The 19,814-nt window shown below is 41.1% G+C and overlaps 1 protein-coding gene across 1 annotated transcript in view; it reads right to left on the reverse strand.

Moving 5' to 3' along the window:
* Positions 1–18,881, reverse strand: part of LOC149069075 (adhesion G protein-coupled receptor E2-like) — a 29,774-nt gene extending 10,893 nt beyond the window's left edge. Inside the window, exons 1-12 of the mRNA XM_089250765.1 lie at positions 18,766–18,881; positions 17,225–17,276; positions 16,379–16,725; positions 15,581–15,687; positions 15,220–15,480; positions 11,269–11,398; positions 10,942–11,140; positions 9,666–9,836; positions 9,452–9,578; positions 8,906–9,009; positions 4,089–4,191; positions 3,281–3,431 (exon numbers count right to left, since the gene is read on the reverse strand). Of these exons, the coding sequence (XP_089106891.1) occupies positions 3,281–3,431; positions 4,089–4,191; positions 8,906–9,009; positions 9,452–9,578; positions 9,666–9,836; positions 10,942–11,140; positions 11,269–11,398; positions 15,220–15,480; positions 15,581–15,687; positions 16,379–16,725; positions 17,225–17,276; positions 18,766–18,856 (1,843 nt within the window). The 5' untranslated portion in view covers positions 18,857–18,881. The remainder of the gene's footprint in view (positions 1–3,280; positions 3,432–4,088; positions 4,192–8,905; positions 9,010–9,451; positions 9,579–9,665; positions 9,837–10,941; positions 11,141–11,268; positions 11,399–15,219; positions 15,481–15,580; positions 15,688–16,378; positions 16,726–17,224; positions 17,277–18,765) is intronic.
* Positions 18,882–19,814: the final 933 nt, after the last annotated feature.

The following is a 19,814-nucleotide window of genomic DNA, read 5'->3' on the forward strand; positions in this document are numbered from 1 at the left end:
TGATTCGAGATGGGAACAAAGAAATTTCTTTAAACAAAATTACGAACGATTTAGGTCTCTTGGACCCAAAGCGGCTCTAGATTTTTCTTGAGCCGCTTTTTTCATCTTTAATACAGCTTTGCTTGGAACAATACAAATGGAAAATTAGGAAGTCCGTTTACGGTTTGTTCGAAAGCAAAAGGCTCCCTTGACCCTTTACGAGCACACGCAGTGATATGACTAAAAATTATTTGACGTCAGGGGAATGAACGGTAAAATGTGGGTACATTACGTTTGGACGCCAGACACTTGAACTCGTGCCGTTTCGACGCGAGCAATTCATTTCTAAATGCAGAATTGCATAGATGTTTATTCCATTTAGTAAAAAGTATAAAAAGCAGTCTCATATTCCGAACACTTTACTAATCGATACAACGCCGATTCGTATTTTGCCCTACAGGCTGGTATGATTCCTGCTTTGGCTTTTGTACCCATGGCCAACATCCAGGATGTAATTTACGTTTCACGAGGAGTGAATGATGACAATGCGGCAACTATTGATGAAAGTTTGATACCAGTATTAGATTACTTGAAAGAGAATTATATCGGACTAGCTGATACCCGGCGACGTTGCCCGCCCCGTAAAAAATGCATATATGTATAGCTTATTAATTATTTCTTAATCAAAATATTTCTGCATTAAGTAAGAAAAAATTACTTTCATTTTTAAACATTTTAATTAAAAACTTCAGGCAATTGCTTGTGGATACACAATATTTTTTGTTTTCCCATCTGGTGTGTAGATGCACAAACTTTTAGGATTACCAACACGCGAACATGCGACGTAAAGCTGTCCGTGTGAAAAACAGGGCTCAAGTAGGTTGATAACAACTGGCCTTGCGCTTTGTTGATTGTCATGGTAAAAGCTAAATGAATCGGGAACTAATCGCTTGAAAGTGAATGGCATTTCTTCAGTGATAATTGGGGTATGTGGAATGAAGACGTCTTCTCCTCCAGCGCATCCAGTTAGAATCGTTGCTTCAATGATGTAAGTGTGCAATTTCTTCACGCAGAGTCTGTTGCCATTGCAGAGTATCGGTATCTCCAAATTTCTTAAAAGCATTATAGGTGCTCCGACTTTGAGGGTCAAGTTGTGTGGTGGCACACCCGGAATATCCACAGATACATCACAGTCTGCGCTGTGTCTGTGACAGGGTCAACCGATTTGTAAGATGTGGAGTCTCCCGGAATAATTTTTGGGATTTTTTCGTTGATCTTGTTCACACTGTCATTTTTCGGTGCCAGAATCGCTCTCACAAAGCCACTCATGGTTTCGGTGATTTTGTTGAATGTTTGGGAAGACCTCGTCTGCAAGTTCTTGAACTGAATTTAACAACTGGCAAAATCCATTTGGGAACATAATCAGTCCAGTGCTTGGGTCTAAGGGAATTCTTCCATCGCCAAATTTGATCAACTGATGTGAAAATGATAGCAGTGCTGAGTCATTTTGCAGTTGAACTCGCATGTTGGTGGATAATGATAATTTTTTAACTTCGTGCCAGAGTGTTGAAGATTCGAGGCAAGCATTGAGTTCATCAGTTGGCGTTGAACATTTTTATTCCCAGTTTTGTCAGCGTAGTTGTTGTTCTCTGTTGTTAGCGACGTCATACGTCCAGCTTGTGCAGCGAATATTATTCAAACGCCTTTTACGCATTTTTTAAATTGAAACTATACCTATACGATGGGCGGTTGATGAGATAAAGGCCGCATTATCACTTACAGGACACCCTGTATATAGGCTAGCAGAAATACCCGGCGCTTCCCGGGTTTTCTGCAATTAATGGGAAGATTGGAAAAGTGACAAACCGTTATAAAGGAATAAACTGTTATAATAACAGAATTAAAGGTGTGACAAACCATTGTAAAGGCATATATACACGTCTGAAACGCATTGTTGGAAACCACGGTAACCAAAGTAAACGTTCCGAAAGTGATTGTTGAGGCCCCCAAAACCATTGTTGCCCGACAGTTTTTTGCCCATTTCGGGCATTTGCCCAGCTCTGACGAACTTTTAAAGTAGCCTACGGTTCAATCCCGGACCTGTTTGGTATATATGCAAAATCTGGCGACGATCGGTCTAAAACTGTAGATTTGTATAAAGAGCATACATACATACATACTTTCACATTTATATATAAGAGGAATGTGTGTCGAAACAACCACAGAAGTCGGCCACTGTTTGAGCCAGCAGTTTGGTCCTGATGTAAATCGCATTGACGAACACCTCACATATAACTACGCAGAAGCAGCAGCTCATCGACGCTTGAAAGCCGATTTCGCTGCCGATCACCCAACTGTGTATAAGTTTATAGATGATTTTTTTTTTAAATTTTTTCAATTTTCAAGTTTTAATTTTTTTTAAACAATTTAATAAATTGTAAATGATCGATTGCAAATTAATATATTGTAAAGATCCTTCCAATCACCCGACGTCCAAACGGCACGAGTCCAAGCGTATCGCGTCCAATGAACTAACTGCCTCGAAACGTCCTGCTGCTGTAAAATGCTGTCATTTCAGATTCTAACTCGCATAACAATTTATTCCCTTTGAAATTACGCGCTTTTTAACGAACACGTGTGTGGGCTGGTAAGTGGGTGGTCAGGGCAGCCTGTACTTTCGAACACACTGTAAGTCGACTTCTTAATTTTGTATTGTAGACATTTATACTGGTCCAATCGTTCACGACTTTCTCTGAAGAGATTTATTTTTTTTCACATCTCGGATCGTTGCTATTTTCTTCGGCCGATCAGTTAAAGATCTTTTATCAATCTTTTATAGTGTAATCTCGGCCTTAGGTAATTGATATTCCATCTAATTTCTCAAGAAATTAATCCACTTTTTTTGTTTCAAAACGAGGATCTTACCTTTTCCTATAAGAGATGACGTCCCATATTTACGAATCGAGCTCTACAGTAAAACAACCACGGTCGAATTATTCGAGAAGTCCTCAGAAATGATGCCTAGCCATGAGGATAATGCAAATAGGATAAGTGAAAATGGGAGTAAACACACTCATAGGTTTTTTTTTACATTTGCATCGTAATGATAAACAAAAAATAATATCTACTGATAAAATATTGCGAATTTTTTGAATAAGTTTCCCCAAGATACTATTTCCCATCGTAGTCATCATCTGAGAAAAAAAATTGAAAAGTTCTGACGGTTGATTTTCTTTGTTAATTACTATTTTTCACCCGGCCTTATAGTTTTTCTACTAGTGTAGGTTATCAGACCACTCACCATACACTATCGGGCAGATCCACTTCATTTCCATCTCTCTGATTTCGAACACGATAATCACCCGCCTGTACAGCAGCACCGCCTCCATCAGCATCCACATGAAAGCGCACAGTACGAAGTACTGCAGCACGCCCGATATCGCTGTGCACATCTGGAAACGTAAAATATTGACTGGGAGATCGATATGTTACTGCCAAAGCCGAAAGTGTGGCCAATTCCCGACGGGGCCGGCCACTTCGCGCATTAGCCAAGAGTTTATTGGCCAATGTCCGAATTTCAGAGATTATTTGGACTTTGGCCGGCCATTTCGCGAAGTGGCCAGAGATCGCTGTCCAAATCTGGATGTGCCGTTAGGGCTAAGACGGCTCGGTAGGAGCCAAATCCATTTTTTTAATCGCCAATGTGTGATACATGTCTATATATAGCAGCTGTATTGTGAATTAGCTCCATGTGACGAGAGAGAAAAAAAAGTGAAATTTGAGATTGAAAATCATAAAAATAATTATATAAACAGTTTTTTCTGTGAAATTTTGGAGAGAGAAAATGATTACCCCATCGTGACTGCGGTTTGATGGGTTGCCGTAACTAACGTGGACATAATTATCACGAAAAAATACGCCACAACTTGACGATGATCCCGAATCATGCCTTTTGTTATCGGACTTTGGACAGGGATCACCGGCCACTGCACGAACTGGCTGGCCTCGTCGCGAATCGGCTAATTTCGGGCTATGGCAGTAACAGATGCGGGAGAGGGGAAAATGGTGATTCCGGTGTAAATTATTCACGAACAAAAGTCGATTCGTACCGGTCTATCGTGCCTTTCTAGGGCTGTCTGCACCAGTACGTTCACTATAAGAAGACAACCAGCCAGGTGGCACGTGAAGACATTTCTTTTCGTCCGGAGACACCTAGGAACGGAAAGAATATGGCAGATGAAAAGGAGTTTTCCAGTGAGATGTATTTCTAAAGGTGCCCTCGTAGACCAGATAAACACTGCAGAACAATATTCCTCTATCCGAGAAGACAGGAAAAAAAAGAACCCTGCCTATATGACCAATATTACACTGGTGAAATAAATTAAGAGAATTTGCATATTTTATCGAATTTCATGAAAAGAACTGAACTGAATGTAAAACCACTGCTTCTAGACAAAAATGCAAATCTTGTACGTCAAATACGTAAGCGTGCACGTGTGTGTAGGCGGAGCCAGTAGAGAAGCAGGCTTTATAAGCGCGCGTAAGTTAAGACGCATTTCGTTCGCTAGTACACCTCGGCGAATTTCTTGGTGTTATTTTGCAGCAATCAGTTAATTTCAAATTGTAACAGTAAAAATGAGTAACCACCAATGTTTAAATGATGGAATGAGGTGGCGAATTGTGGGGAGGCTAGAAGCAGCCCAATCTCAAGTCACGATTTGTAGAGAGTTCAATTTAACGCCCAGCGTCGTGTGTAACTTATGGAAACAGATCCAGGATATCGGATCCATCGAGAGAAAGCCTGGGCAAGGTCGTCCAAGATCCACGACGGCCAGAGAAGATCGCCATTTGTCGATTATAGCTAGCCGTAACAGGAGTGCTATAGCTTCTCAGCTCTCTCGTGACTTGTATGCAGCCACAGGAACCCGTGTATCAAGGGTGACCGTTTCCAAAAGACTTCATGAGAGAGGGTTGTTTGCAAGAAGACCTGCTGTTTGCGTCCCGCTCACTTCTACGGACAGGAGAATCCGTTTATCATGGTGCAGAGAGCATAGAGATTGGAGTATGGATCAATGGGCGACCGTTCTCTTCACTGATGGGTTGAGCCTAAGCACCGATTCTCGCCGTACGTTCATATGGAGAGAACCAGGGACCCACTACCTACCCTCCATTGTCCGCGAAATTGACTATTATGGCGGAGGAGGTTTAATGGTCTGGGCAGGCATCATGTTGGATGGCCTCCATGTCTTTGAAAGAAGCCTCCATGTCTGTGACTGGTGTGAGGTATAGGGATGAGGTCTTGGAGCCATATGTTCGCCTTTTCAGGGGTGCAGTTGGCCCTGAGTTCATTATTTAATGGACGATAACGCGAGGCCATATAGAGCTCTTCTGCTCGACGATTTTCTAGAGTGAGGATATTCGCCGGATGGATTGGCCAGCCAGATCTCCAGACCTTAACCCTATAGAGCATGTCTGGGACGCTATGGGGAGGGCAATTGCAACTCGCAACCCTCCTCCGGGAACCATCCAGGGAATGAAAACAGCGTTGCTGAACGAGTTGGACCAATTGCCACAGGAAATGATAAACTGCCTTATTTCAAGTATGAAATCACCCTGCGAGACCTGTATATCTGTAAGAGGGGACCATACCCCCCTATTAACCCATCTATTAACCCATTTTTTTGTTTATTCTGCAACCGCTGTTTCATACCTTCCGACTCCAACCAGTGTTAGGGTACGTCCATAGTGAATCGCTACTCGCTTTATCGCGGCTGAAAGTAGATCGTGAAAACTCATTGGGGCGGCCATAGTGCGCCCGCCTACCTGCTTTTACCCGCTTTAACCGGAATGAATTGTTATTTCTTTTTCTCGCTTGACCGGCTCACCGCTTGCACTTAAAAACGGATACTTTCCTCTAAGTGTTCGTTTTATAGTGGAATAGTAAATCGACGGAGTTTTTGTAACGATTAATTATCGTTATTACTAATCGTTGATTAATTATGACATAATAAAAGCAAAATCGTTAATCATTAAGTAATTAGGGAAAATTAACAATTATAGTGAATCCAATTGGAGTTTTTGGGAGAATTAATTATTGTCAATACTAATCGTTAACTAGTTATGGCATAATATAAGCGAAATCGGTTATTAATTAAGGATCATCAATGATCATCATAATTGTTAATACTGAATCCAACGGAGTTTTTATGACGAATAATTATTGTTAATACTAATCGTTAACTAGATATGACATAATAAAAGTGATATCGTTGATTAATCATTAATTAAGGTTAATTAACGATTATACTGAATCCAACGGAGTTTTTGTGACGGATAATTGTTGCTAATACTGATCGTTAATTAGTTATGACATAATAAGCGAAATCGTTAATTAATTAAGAATCATTAATGATCATACTACATCCAACGGAGTTTTTATGACGCCTAATTATTGTTAATACTAATCGTTAATTAGTTGACGTAATAAAAACGATATCGTTAATTAATCAAAATACCGTTGGATTTCGTTTTAGCGTTAATTAACTAATTAAGTTGGGGAACTAATTAATGATGAAACGAAACCCAACGGATTTTGCCGTTAATTAGTTAATTAACTAATTAGTTAATTAACTAATTATCGGCCAGTTTAGTTTTATCGTTATTAGTTGATTAGTTAATTATCGATCATGATTTAGTTTTATCATTAATATAAACTAATTAACGATAAAACTAAATCAAACGGAATTTTGTAACGATTAATTCTCGTTTTTCTAATCGAAAATTTGTTGTGGCACTAAAAGCGAAATCGCTGATTTATCATCAATTAATTATAATTAACTATAATTAGCGATTACACTAAACCCATTGCAACTTCAAGGCGAGTCCTATTCATTTCATGTACATTCGTCATTCTTTCATGTTTAATTTTATGATAAATATTTTTTGTTGTCAACAAAAACACAATAGATCCCCACGTGATAGCTCCACGATGCCAACTGCTCATGCAAGCAGACGCTCCCGCGAGCGGTGCACTATAATCACCACCGGCTAGAATCGCGCGAGATCATCTCGCCTTCTACAACTGCCGCGGTTTAAACAATAAAGCGAGAAGCGGGAAGCGGTGCACTATGGACGTACCCTTACGCACGATCATGCGTGTGTATTACAATTATTGAATGGTTATTTGTTTTGTATTGTATCAATGTATGTACATATCAAATTTCATTAAAATCGGTACAGTCAGTAGTTCTAGAGATAATCGACCAAGTCTGCAAATTCTCTTAATTTCTTACACCAGTGTAGATAGAGATTTCTTTCTTTACCATTTGATTCGTATTTTACGGAATATAGTCATACCTGTGATCAATCAGAGGCAGGGCCCCTAGGCTGGGATCTTTTGTGCCCCCCCCCGACCACACTTTCACGGGCCCCTGGCCTTTATGATGAATTTATAGCGTGAAAAAGCAAAGAAATGGTGAAAATCGTCCCGGGCCCAGGGCTGGAGCCTTGTCAGCCCACCCCTTGGGGGGGGGGCATGATCAGAGGACTACAGTTACGATTTTTTTGGACACTCGGAGCGAGTAATTCTTGTTCTGCAGAGTTAACACTAGAACGACTGGAATTTCGAACTGTACCTGGAAGGACGGATAGCTGCCATTTTGACTGCAAAACCAACATAAATTATTATTCTTTCTACCTAAACTTCTTGAAACAGTATCTATTCAGTCTTTTTTACTTATTTTTGCAATAAATCCACGTTCATGCACCAATTTTTCTGGAATTTTGTACACGGCTTGTTATGACAAACACTAACCCCGTGTTTTGTTACTTTTAAAAGAGGTTTGACTTTATGATTTTTTGACCTCTTGTAATTCGTGGCTTCATTTTCACTCGACAGTCCACTGACAAGGTTTGAAGTATAATACACTTGAAATTTGCGATCAGCTTGCATGTGTAGGATGGTAAAAATCGTCAATAGCCGCCAAATCCCGAGGAATATAAAATTCGTACTTAAGGCAGCTTTTCGATGCCGATCGCATTGTGCATTGAATGAATTCATTTTGTCCAAAATATCAACGACACTAATTAGTGTGGCAATAAAACTTCATAATTTCAGGCAGAAATTTCCTTTGTCCACGATTTCAATTTTACATGGTACTGGAGACCTAAACTTTCTCTTCTTACCAACTGTGGAATTATTTTTTTGCTCAGTCGAAAGCATGTTATGTGATAAAATAATGCTCCCCTCATCATCCAGCAGGGCTCCTTGGGCTGGGATCTTTGAGAGATCTTTGGAGCACTCGGAGTTTCTGTAGAGTGAATTTATAGTATGAAGAACCAAAAAAAAACCAAAAAACAAGAATCATCTCGGCCCCCGGGCTGGAGCCCTGTCCATGGGAAAAAAATCGTGAATAAATGAAGATTCCTTTCGTCGTGCGACATTGTACATTGCAGTAAAAGCGCAAAGTTCCATAGAAACGGTAAATGAATAACGTACGACGACAAGCATTTTCAAAAGTGTAACCTTTGACTGGCACGAAATGGGTACTGGAGAAAAAGCAAACACCATGATAGATTCCCTCAGTACTGACGTTCACGTAAGAAGACTGTCCATTTCAACGTGTTTTGCAATCTTATACTAGTTAAAATATCTATGGCGGTCAAAATGACCATTACCGTCATTCTAGGTAGAACCTCCTTTTTTCACTAAACTTTAAAACTTGGAACATTTATATTTAAGCGCCTTAACAAGATGAGACAAATTGTCGTGAAATTTTCCAACAACCTGAGATTAACCGTTTGGTTGTAATCGCTTGTCAAAGTAGCCTTGCGGTCGAACCGACTGCTTTTGTCGTTCCAGTGTTGACGCGGTCTTTACGGGACCCCCAGCGTTAAATACTGGCGTTTAGTATCTAGAAAAACTCACTTGATGGAAGTAAAAGTGATGATGATCAGCGTCAGGGCTACCGATGATAGTCCGCAGCAAACCATAGACAAGATATTCAGGGCACGAGTCTCCTCTGGAGTGAACTATGATTCAAAAATGAAACACGTATCAGTCCTTCATCTGCAGGGCAACAGACCCCACTGCCCTGTACGTACTTAAAGCAGGTCTGGAGAAATCTCAGGTTCCAGGTCACCGTAGCGACTGAAAAAATTGGCATTGGCGCCTAAAATTTTCTTTATGTAGTTACTACTTCCAACATAACAGTAGGTCACTATACCCCGAAAAAGTCAGAAGTAGTATTATTTTGGTCTTTTTCCTTCGGGTAAAAAATTTTTTGGCGCCTGGATTTTTTGCGATTTGTCCAACCCTGATTTAAAGCGTTGAAAGTTTGGTACCACATGCGTCTGACGTCTAGTGTGGCTTTGGTCTGTGTGATATACAAATATGAAGACTTATTGCCGTCAAAAGGGATTTGAAAATTAATCAATAAAAATGCATTAAAGTCTAACTTAGTTCTTAACTTACGTCACTGCCGCCGGTGTCCATAATGACTGCAAAGTTGGTTAAATGGTTGCATTCGCACTCGGTGTAGGACTCGGTATGTACCGAGACGTTGCATCCTTCCGTGTGCCAATTCCCGTATTCGCCTGTCCTAAATAATGGATACAAATCGTTAACGATGACAAATAGCGATTGTTTTGAATCACATCGACCCACAAAGTCATTCAATCGTACTCACGAGTCATTGACTAAAAGAAACACGCATCTCGGCCGTCCTTTATCGGTGATGCCTTTATCTTTGTGCACGAGCCTCACAATGACTTTGTTGCCCCGAGGCATACTGTAGGAACTCTTGCATTCGGTCAGGCTGATGCCCACGACTTCGGAATTGACGAGGTAGTCGGGTGATCTGAAACGACAAAATAATCAACATATCGTACGTGGTATCACATGGCACAGGGTGTTTCAGAAAGGACTCTCTTACGTTGAAATGATATGACTTGGAGAACAGTGACAGATAGAAAGAAAAAACAAGCAGTTCGTCTGATGTGCAGGCCTAGAATTTCAGGTACCCCGGTTTGTGAAATCAGTTATTGCTTTAGCTAATTGATGGCGCCGCAGTTCTTTAAACAGTGGGTGAAGTGTTATTCGCAAACATGGGTCAAAGCAATGTAATGGTTGGCTAGCAATGTAATGGTTGGCTAGCAATGACATGCAGGGTGGAATTTAAAGTCACCTTGTGCAATATCTCTACTGCGATGGATGCGTATGCCTCACAGATATAGACGACGAAACCTGTGGGGTCAACCTATTTGAGTCTCACCCCTAATAATTAGTGAATATGTGATGAAACGAACCCCACCCCTCTAGCGTATGCACCTGAGTCCCTTGAATCGGGGTGCTTAGAAGCTTTCAGCACCCCTGAATTTTTTTTATGTCGGTGGCTCTGCTCAAAGAGGGATTGTGTTGAGTCTGTTACAGCGTTAGAGCACTCTTAGCACTACCACTTAATCGCACATGCACCTCATGAACATTCCTCTGAGGAATTTCATACGAATTTCTGTTTCGCGTTTCGACGGTGTTGCCATCAGTCTGCCATATTTTGAAGTGAAAATGACAGTTAAAGAGGACCCTTACTGCAATGACGTTCAAACGTTCACCCTGCACAGGAAAAAGTGGACTGTGGCACTATCTATTAGTAAAAATTGTAACTGATTTCTGAACCGGCGGATTCAAAAAATTCCAGATCTGCCCATTGAAGGTACGACTTGTTTCAACTTTTCGTCGCACAGGAAGAAGTTGTCTGTGTCGCCACCTATTAGTTGAAATTTTAACTAATTTTTAAAACAGTTGAATTAAAAATTCTAAGCCTGCTGAATGCCAAAAAAAACGACTTGCTTTCTCTTCCTATCTATCTCACAGTTGCCAAATTATGTCATTTCAAAGTTGGGGGAATCCTTTTTGAAACATCCCGTATATATATGACGCAAAAAAGGTGATTCCGTGATACTTACGCGTTATTATCCGGGCCATCCATCATCTCGTCTATGCCCTTGAAGGCCATACCGACCCCGAAATCCATTGGGTCCTCACAGGGACATTCGGACTGATTCAAGACTGCCTTGCCTGGAAGTTTGACCAGACCGACGAGTTCGCCGTTGATTTTGAAATTCAAGAAATTGGATGTGTCGTTGAGGACGAAGCTCTTCAAAACTGCTCCCCCGGGTGGGAAAAACATGACATAAATGGAATGTTATAGTTATATTGAACGAGATATTAATTTCGAAGTGATAATTTTTAAAATTTTTTTCATAGTAAATGATAATAATAAAAAACCGAACCGATGTGTTCAGCTTCGACTTCGGCGATTTTTCGTTCTTTTAATCCCTCGCGACTGATCGTGGCCAACCATCCTATGTCTTCGACGCAACTGATCAAATCAACGGCCATCTTCTTGACTGGCTTTCCTGACTGGGTGAAGGATTAATTAATATAGAGAGTATCATCTAAGTGCAGAAAATTACTTACACGGGGGGTGTAATGCACACATGCTCAACCAACGGCCCCCGCCAAGAGAATCCATCCGGTGTTCCGGTGGTGTCACAACGCACGATAAATGCCTAGGCTGACCATATTTCCGTCATAAAAATACGGGAAACCTGGGTTCAGCCATTTATCGTAAAAAAAAATGTCAAAAGCAAGTAAAGTTGCCAATTACTGTCGATCCCGCTTATAACCTTTAAATTACCATGTAAAAAAGTTTCTGGTCCGCGAGCGAAAGAATTGCCGCCTATTTGGCCCGCGGACTAAAAAGGTTGTGCAGTGTGCACCCCCCCCTTGTGTAAACCATTACATAGTAGAATATACAGCGTGATTCAGAAGTCGCGGGCAAAACTTTGTCGTAACATGCAAGTCCGTACCTGTGGACGGCGCTGCCGTTGAACGCAGAGGCGTCGGAAGGGTTTTAGACCTGCGGGTGCTCGACTTGAGTTTTTACGTAGGATACTTTGATTTTTCTTGAATTAATTTCGTTGGTGCTCTACCACGTAATACAAAATTTTGTGGGTGCAACCACAGGTGGGACGCCACTGATTAAACGCATAAAGAGCTGGTTTTGTCACTTATCGTCGTTTCTATCGTCATCTGCAGAAGGGATAGTTGGTTTCACGAATCAGGAAGGAGCGGACACGCATTTCATGTATGTTGCTGCAGGCGGGAATGCTCTGGAAACTCCCCCCCCCCCCGCCCCCGTTGTCGCAAAAAACTCCCGGTGCCGTAAACGTGGACTGCTTTGGCTCTGGTACCCTTCTTTGGTGCAAAACGATATAATATTAAAACGTACTCCAATTACTGTAGAGAAAAAAATTTTCGAAACCAGTTTTTGTGTAGTTTTTGCTAAGTAGTAGTACTAAGCAAGGCAATAGAGTGCATCGGGTAGTTCACGAATGGCCGACTAGACAGCATCAGTGGTGGTTTGTATGTTGCGATTCAACTGTGGAGGATTGTAAACCAGCTCTGCCAAGTTTAATAGGTGCCTAATTAGAAAAAACAATTTAAATGAGGTACGAGATTAAAATTTCATTTAATCTCTCATTTTTCCGGAAACATCAATTGAAAATTCAATCTCAGGTAACTTCAAAAATACAACACCGAACTTTAGCACATCAAAATGTTGGGCTAAAGTAAGAATCGTATGTTTGCAACCCTTGGCGATTTGTTTGTGAGTACACCTGAAAGCAAAATTTTGCATTGAATTAATTATGCTTATTTTTTAAATATCTATCCTATTCCAAGTTTTTTTTTTCCAGACTGGAAAGATGGCGTATAAATACGAGCATTAGCCTGAAGTCGAAGTTATGCAGAATAAATACAACAATGGCCACCTTCAAAACTGTTTCCATGTAATTAATAAGGTGTGTTGGAATAAACCAAAGACGAGTTGCAGTTAACTTTAAATTACCTCGAAGCACCATTAAAAACAAACAAAACGGCATTCTCTAGCCGACCAGGTCATTCCAAGGGTTTTTAGTGCCGAGGAAAAACTGGCATTTGCTAGTCACGTTGCAAAATACGTGATTATGGGCTGAGGTGTATTTATGGTTTTGCCGCCTGTGGGCTACACGAATCTTGCCGCCCTTCTCTAATTCTAGTTGAATTTTCTTGACTATTATTTCCTCAAATCCGTCACCCCGTGTTATAACCCGCTTGTTTCACCCATCTACATCTGTGACTTTGAAGCCACTCTTTTAGTCATTCACTGTTTTGGTCACTCACGTGCTTGTACGTTGTTTTGGTCACTCACACGCTTGCACACACTTTAGGTCACTCACTAACCTGGTGCCTTGCTCTGTAGGTCACTCGTTTGGTCGTTCTCATGCTTGATCACGCTCTAATAAACTATTTTGCTCACTCACGAGCTTGCAAACTCTGTGTCACTCTTTTGCTCCCTCATGTGCTTAAAACTCTCTATGTGTTAAATTTCTTTTTTCGTCCTTTTTTGCAATCTCTCCACAATCTCACTCTTTTGGTCACTCACTGACCTAGTAGTCCCCTGCTGTCTGGGCAGAGGCGGATTTATTGAGGGTTTTACAAATTTCTACCAATTCCCTTATCCAGTCATTCCCCAAATTTGCCACCTGTCTGAACTTGCCACACTACACTATATATAGTCCGCTAAGCCCCCCCCCCCCGTAAACACACCCCTGATCATGGGCTCCTAATAATTAAGCCTCTAAAGCCAGTTGGAAGAGGTCTTTCTTATTCCTTTTGGTCAATTTGTATCGAGTTGCAGTAAGTATCGAGTTGCTTAATAATAGTAAGATTATTAATTAAAAATTTGATTAATTAAAATTTAATTAAAACAATTTCAAAAAAAATTAAGTTTTATTACGAGCCCAGGTTCTAGAAATACCCCAGTTTTTTCATTTAATGCTTTAGGAAACAGTGAAGTAGGCCAAGATTATATACGAGGTCACATACGATAGCTAAAAATGTATTTTTTTAATTAGCTTAGGTTAAAAATATCTTTTTCTTATTTACATATACCTAATATAATGTAGCCTATCGATACATAAAAAGGTTAACTAGAACTTAAAAGTAGTAAAAATACTAGTGTTTATATGAAATGGATTTGTAAATTTGTTTGAAAATGGGCTGTAAAGTAGCCTCTTGACGGTTTGTCTTTGGGCTTCCAGAGCATCATACATGTAACGCATTTCCATCTTCCTTTCTGCAATCCACGATAAATGACAAAACACAAGAGCTCCATAGACCCATGAGTTCTGAATCAACTTGTATACAGGGTGTCCTGTAAGTGCTAATGCGGTATTTGTCTCATCAACTGTCCGTCGTAGAGGTATGATTCCAGTTAAAAAATGCTCAAAAGACGTTCAAAAATTACTCTCTCTACCAGTTTTGAGAGTGGAAATACAGTGGCTCACAAAATAAAAAAAATCTAAATACTTATACGGTCCCCAGAGGCGGATTTAACGGTGCGCGCCTGGGCCACGACTTCTAAAGGGCCCGATGAATCCAAACCTCACACTTTTTTCACATTTAAGGGCCCATTGTTTAATGGGCCTCGACCGACTTTAATCCGCCACTGACGGCCCCTTGTCCCCTAATTTCCAGTTGGAAAGTTCTTGCAATGTATCTCCTGAAGCCAAAAAAAAAAAAATCCATGTTTGTAAGTGCGACATTCGCTCGACAGTAAAAGTTAATGGACACACACACACACACACACACACAACGTGCCTTTCCCTTATTTATGTGCTGTCCTTTCCCAAATTTTTTTCCGATTTTGAATTCAAATATCTTAGTGAATATTGCACTTGGAAACATGGAATTTTTTTCTGTTGGTTTCAGGAGATACGGGGCAACAACTTTCCAATTGGAGGTTAGAGCACAGGGGGACCGTATAAAAATTTAGATTTTTTTTCATTTTGTTACACTGTATTTTCATTCTCAAAACTGGTACCGGGCAATTTTTGGAACGTCTTTTGAGCATTTTTTAAATTTGAATCATACCACTACGACGAACTGTTTATGAGATAAGGGCCGCTTTAGCACTTACAGGACAACCTGTATAAAACCTCTCTTTTGCGGACACCGACAGGATAAAACAAAATTAATCAATTAGTCACGTAAACCAGGGGTGATCGTTAATCAGGGGTTGGAAATGCATACTTATATTAACCAAGGGGGGAAATTATTATTTGAATATAAAAGAGGGGTGACCGCATCTAAGGAGGGGGGTGTCCGTTAAGAGGGGTTTTACTGTATTAGGTTCTTACCGATGACGAGTTTCCTCCTTCTCTCTCCAGTGATCTGGACCCGATGAAATTGCTGAACGTTCCGACGGCGTTTTCTAAGAAATCCTTGATGTGTCTCTGGTTCTTCGCGTTCTGCTTCACTTTGTGGTTCCGACGTCCTTGGAACTCTTCTTTCATTCGGTCGACGTTATTGAAGAGGTTCCTGACGTCTTCGAATTTGATGCTTCTGCAGTCGGCAGGTCCCTCTCTAATTGGTCTCCTTCTCTTACTGTAGTTCCGATTCTATGAACGAAATGATGAAAAGGCATTTGTGTGATCGGTTTTTCTCCCCCCGAACATCAATTTACCGTCAAAGATTGAAGTCATATGTTAAGAGACTCACTTTTGATATACCAATCGTCTCATTGAGACACGGAGGTGAACAGAACATTTTCGGTCCATCTGGGTCGAATTGCAAAGTCGTTTCATTGCAATACCATCGAGCCATCCCTGGAAAACATCAAATGAGGAGCTTATTTTCAAAAGGGAACAAACATTTCCACTTTTTTTTCGAAATGCACTTTTGACAGTTTCTGAATCTTTGGCCGCTATGGTGGTCGAGTGGTCAGAGTGACGGACTCGCATCGTGAGGACTCGAAACCGACTATGACCTCCCGCTCTCTCCACCATAGGGGATATAAGCTGGTTACCCAGAGGGTCTGGGCCATGGTGGAAGAGCGATGCGACGCCCGGAGCACTAAGCAACAAAAGACCACCAGCGGGAAAGAAGATTCAGCTCATCCCGTTAGCGGCCTGCGGTGCTGTTTCAGATCACTTAAGTGGCCTGCGACACGTTTTCGAACCAATGGAGTGGCCCGCACTCTCTTAAAGATTGAGCATCTTTGCTGTAAAGCTCTGGGCAAATAGAATGATATACAATCAAACCTCGTTAGTGCGCCACCCGGTTAACACGTCACTCCGCTTACCGGGTCACTTTTTGGAAGTCCCAATTATCCTCAGGCAGGAATTAGCGCAGCTATGACTTACTCCGTCTAACGAGTCACTCCGATTATCAAGTCATATTTTTGCTCTCCCAAGAGTGACTCATTAACGAGGTTTGACTGTATCTAAGTGAAGCTGGTATATTTCCCAAAATGTAAAGAGTCACTGAAAATGAAACGACATTGAATTGATTCCTCACCTTTGTTATCATCGGGACAGTCAACGACGGCCATTTCTCCAGCTTTCGTTTCCGGCCATTGCAGGTCTTTCTCCAGGCAAGGTTTGCACTTTCCAGGAGGCACTACATCATGAGTGGACGACGTCGTCGTCTTCGCAGAATTCGCAATGGGGTTCGTGCTGTTCCTAATGTCGCTCTTGGACGTTATCGTAGCTGATGTCGATACCGTATGTTGCAGGCATCGTTTCACCCTCTTGCGAATGAATCCCGGCAACGAACTCAATTTCGTCTCCAAACAAAAATCTACGGCGAGCGTTGATTTGCATTTGTATAAATATTCCAGGTTTATCCTCAGTTTTGCAATACGTCTGTCAAACGACATTGAAACAAAATTAATGAGAAAAAAAGCTGTCGAAAAAAACCCGGTTTTTATTTTATAACCAACGTTATTCAAGTGCATCATGATTGGACACACACCCAGTGTTTTATAAATACAGGGTGTTCCACAAATTCATAAAATTAAAGGTATATCTATATATATATAAATGAGGTTTGGGCAGAAAAAGTTATTCTCACGAAGGAGTTTTTTACTGTCACAGAAAATATATTTAAATTATTAAATTTTTTATATTTGAAACACAACTATCTCGTTTCGTTGTTGTAAAAAAAACTTTCTTTTTTTTTTTCGTTTATGTTGCCACACATACGAGACTCCTTTAAGCGCGGGGCCCGTTGTTTGCAGTTGTCAAGTACGTATTTATATGTATAACTTATTTACGTATTTTTGCTAAGTACGTATCACGTGTATCGTGCGGCTTCTCACTATTAAAGAATAATGTCTATATCAGAACTCGGAATGGAACTTACTTGAAAACGCCTTCACACACGGTCTTGAAGATGTCTCCATTGTCGATTCGGTCTGGTTCCGTTGGTGGAAGGAAAAAAAAACGAAATCACAAAAATGAGGTGGAACACGTTATAATGCGGGAGTTTTTAACCAGGTGCTCTTTTGAAAGGTTTTTAGAAGGACCCCCCCCCCCGTGAGAACCTGCTCGGGGGGAAAAAATTAACCAATTACTGTATTTTATATTAATACGCTAAATATTATTCTGTAAAGATGTCCGTGGCCATAAATTTTATTCTCGTCCGGAAAATTCACCGACTGCAAAATTCATCCTTAAGAAAATTCACCGACTTCAGTTCGACGACATGAGTGAATGAATGGTCGAGTGAGCATGTGAACGACTGAGTGAATGAACGACTGAGTGAGTGAACGAACGAGTTAATAAATGATCATTTGAGCAATTGAACGAGCGACTGAATGAATGAGTGAAACCGGCCTGTGTCACTTGAGCGTAACTCACTCTCGCTCACTCATTCACAAGGTCCCTCGGTAGGTACCTCATTCTATCACTCACTCACTCACTCACTAGATTTCTCATTGTGTCACTCACTCACTAGGTTTCTCATTGTGTAACTCACTTACTTCATAGGCCACTCTCAAAATGTCGCTCACTATGTCACTCAATGACTCAGTAAACTGGTTACTCACTTGATCTCTAGGTCGCTCAATAACTCACTAGGTCGCTCACTTTGTCATTCACTCACTAGGTCACTCATTCTATCATCAACGCATTAGATTGCTCACTCTGTTATACACTCAATCACCTGGTCACTCACTCTGTCACTCGCTCACTTACTAGAGGTGGGTCACTCACTCGCTTACTCACTAACTAGGTCATTCACTCTGTTGCTCCCTGGCTAGATCGCTCATTCTATCACTAACTCACCAAGTCGCTCACTCTATCACTCGCTTGCTCACTAACCAGATCGCTCGCTCTGTTACCCGCTGACTAGGTCGTTCACTCTGTCACACACGCTCAATCACTAGGTCCCGCACTTACTCAGTAGGTCACTCATTCTGTCACTCGCTCACTCAGTAGATACCTCAGTCGACCACTGGGTCACTCATCGTGACACTCATTCCCTAGATAGCCCACTCAATCACTAGGTCACTTACTCTAGGTCGCTCTTTCTCACTCTGTCACTCGCTCACTCAGCAACACTATATAACCACTCTGTCACTCACTCGCTAACTAATGTATCATTTATATACTGATTCACTCACTCGGTCATTTCTCGCTCACTTGCTGGCTCACTGACTCGAGTCGAACTGTTGTCGGTGAATTAGTCGGTTGTCGGATTAGGGGTTGTCGGTTGTAATTAGTCGGTGAATTTTTTTTGCGATGAATTTTTCGTAAACCAATTTTATTGGCACAGGGAGGGGGTAGGGATTTCCGTTTAGGTTAAGAACCCCCTGCTATGATGGATTCCAGAAAATATGCATTTCTGACTTCGAATAAACGAAATCAAGATTTTACTGAAGAGCATCCACACACAACACTTACTCAGATCAGGATGTTCAACTTGAATCAGGCCGAGGCAATTCCTGCAGAAAAATGCCGCGAATATGACGAATATTTTCCATACAGTCATCATATCATAACACGGTGACAAAGAAATCTCTCGTTGTGCATCCGATCCGGCCGATATGGTAAAAGAAATTCTATTCAGATCGACAAATATGGCCATATGGTAGTTAGTATCTCTAAAGGGAATTTCCGGATTGGCGTAGAGAGTATTTGACAACTACGAGTGCGTTTCCTTGTCGATTAAAAAGGCTTTTTCATTTCTCATACGAGATCAGGCTATTAAAATATGTTTATAAGGCTCTGTTTGCTGGCTGTCGATTCTTACGAGTATGTATTCGCGACATGGTCGATTTCGAGCGGAATTGTGTGTAACAACGATAAGGTAATCCAATAGTAGCATATGTGCTTATTGCGCTCTTCCGTATCATGTACAGGGTGGCCCTTAAATTCGTAACTAGTTTAAAAATTCATGGGAATTGAAGGGATTTGTATATATTTGAATTTGAATTGCTAAAAAGTTATCCTCACAAAGAGGTGTGTTGTTGTTGTGGTGTGTTTTTTAGAGAAAAAAATAGTTCATATATATGTCGATAGAGGGCACAGCGCGGGAGTCCGGCAGGAGCGATTCGAGGCACTTGACCCTTTCTTCAATTTCTGCTGTGGGTTCTCGAGCAACCACGGTAATTTGTGATTCGGGTTCGAGCTGATCAGAAATCAAAGTTTCTTACATAATGCTCAAGATAAGGCACCCACAGACACGAAACACTTCCGACGCCCCCTGTCCGAAAAGTTCGTGAAGCTTCAGCCAGCGATTCGTGGCTGACGTGAAACAATTTCACCAATGTCAACATCACAATGAAAAACTTCATGTAATCCCCAGTAACACAGGGAAATTCAGAAAAAGAGCGGTTAATCGTACACCCTGCATTTTATAGGACTCCGATTTGCGTTCCCAGAGTGATTTGATTCCGTGAAACACCCTCTATCCACAAAAATTTGAACTACAGTCGTGCCGCCCCCCCCCC

Source organism: Pholcus phalangioides, unplaced genomic scaffold (assembly GCF_987345545.1).
Source record: "Pholcus phalangioides strain wild (caught in Gottingen) unplaced genomic scaffold, Ppha-v1.0 ptg000024l_1, whole genome shotgun sequence".
In the NCBI taxonomy this organism is placed as follows: domain Eukaryota; kingdom Metazoa; phylum Arthropoda; class Arachnida; order Araneae; family Pholcidae; genus Pholcus; species Pholcus phalangioides.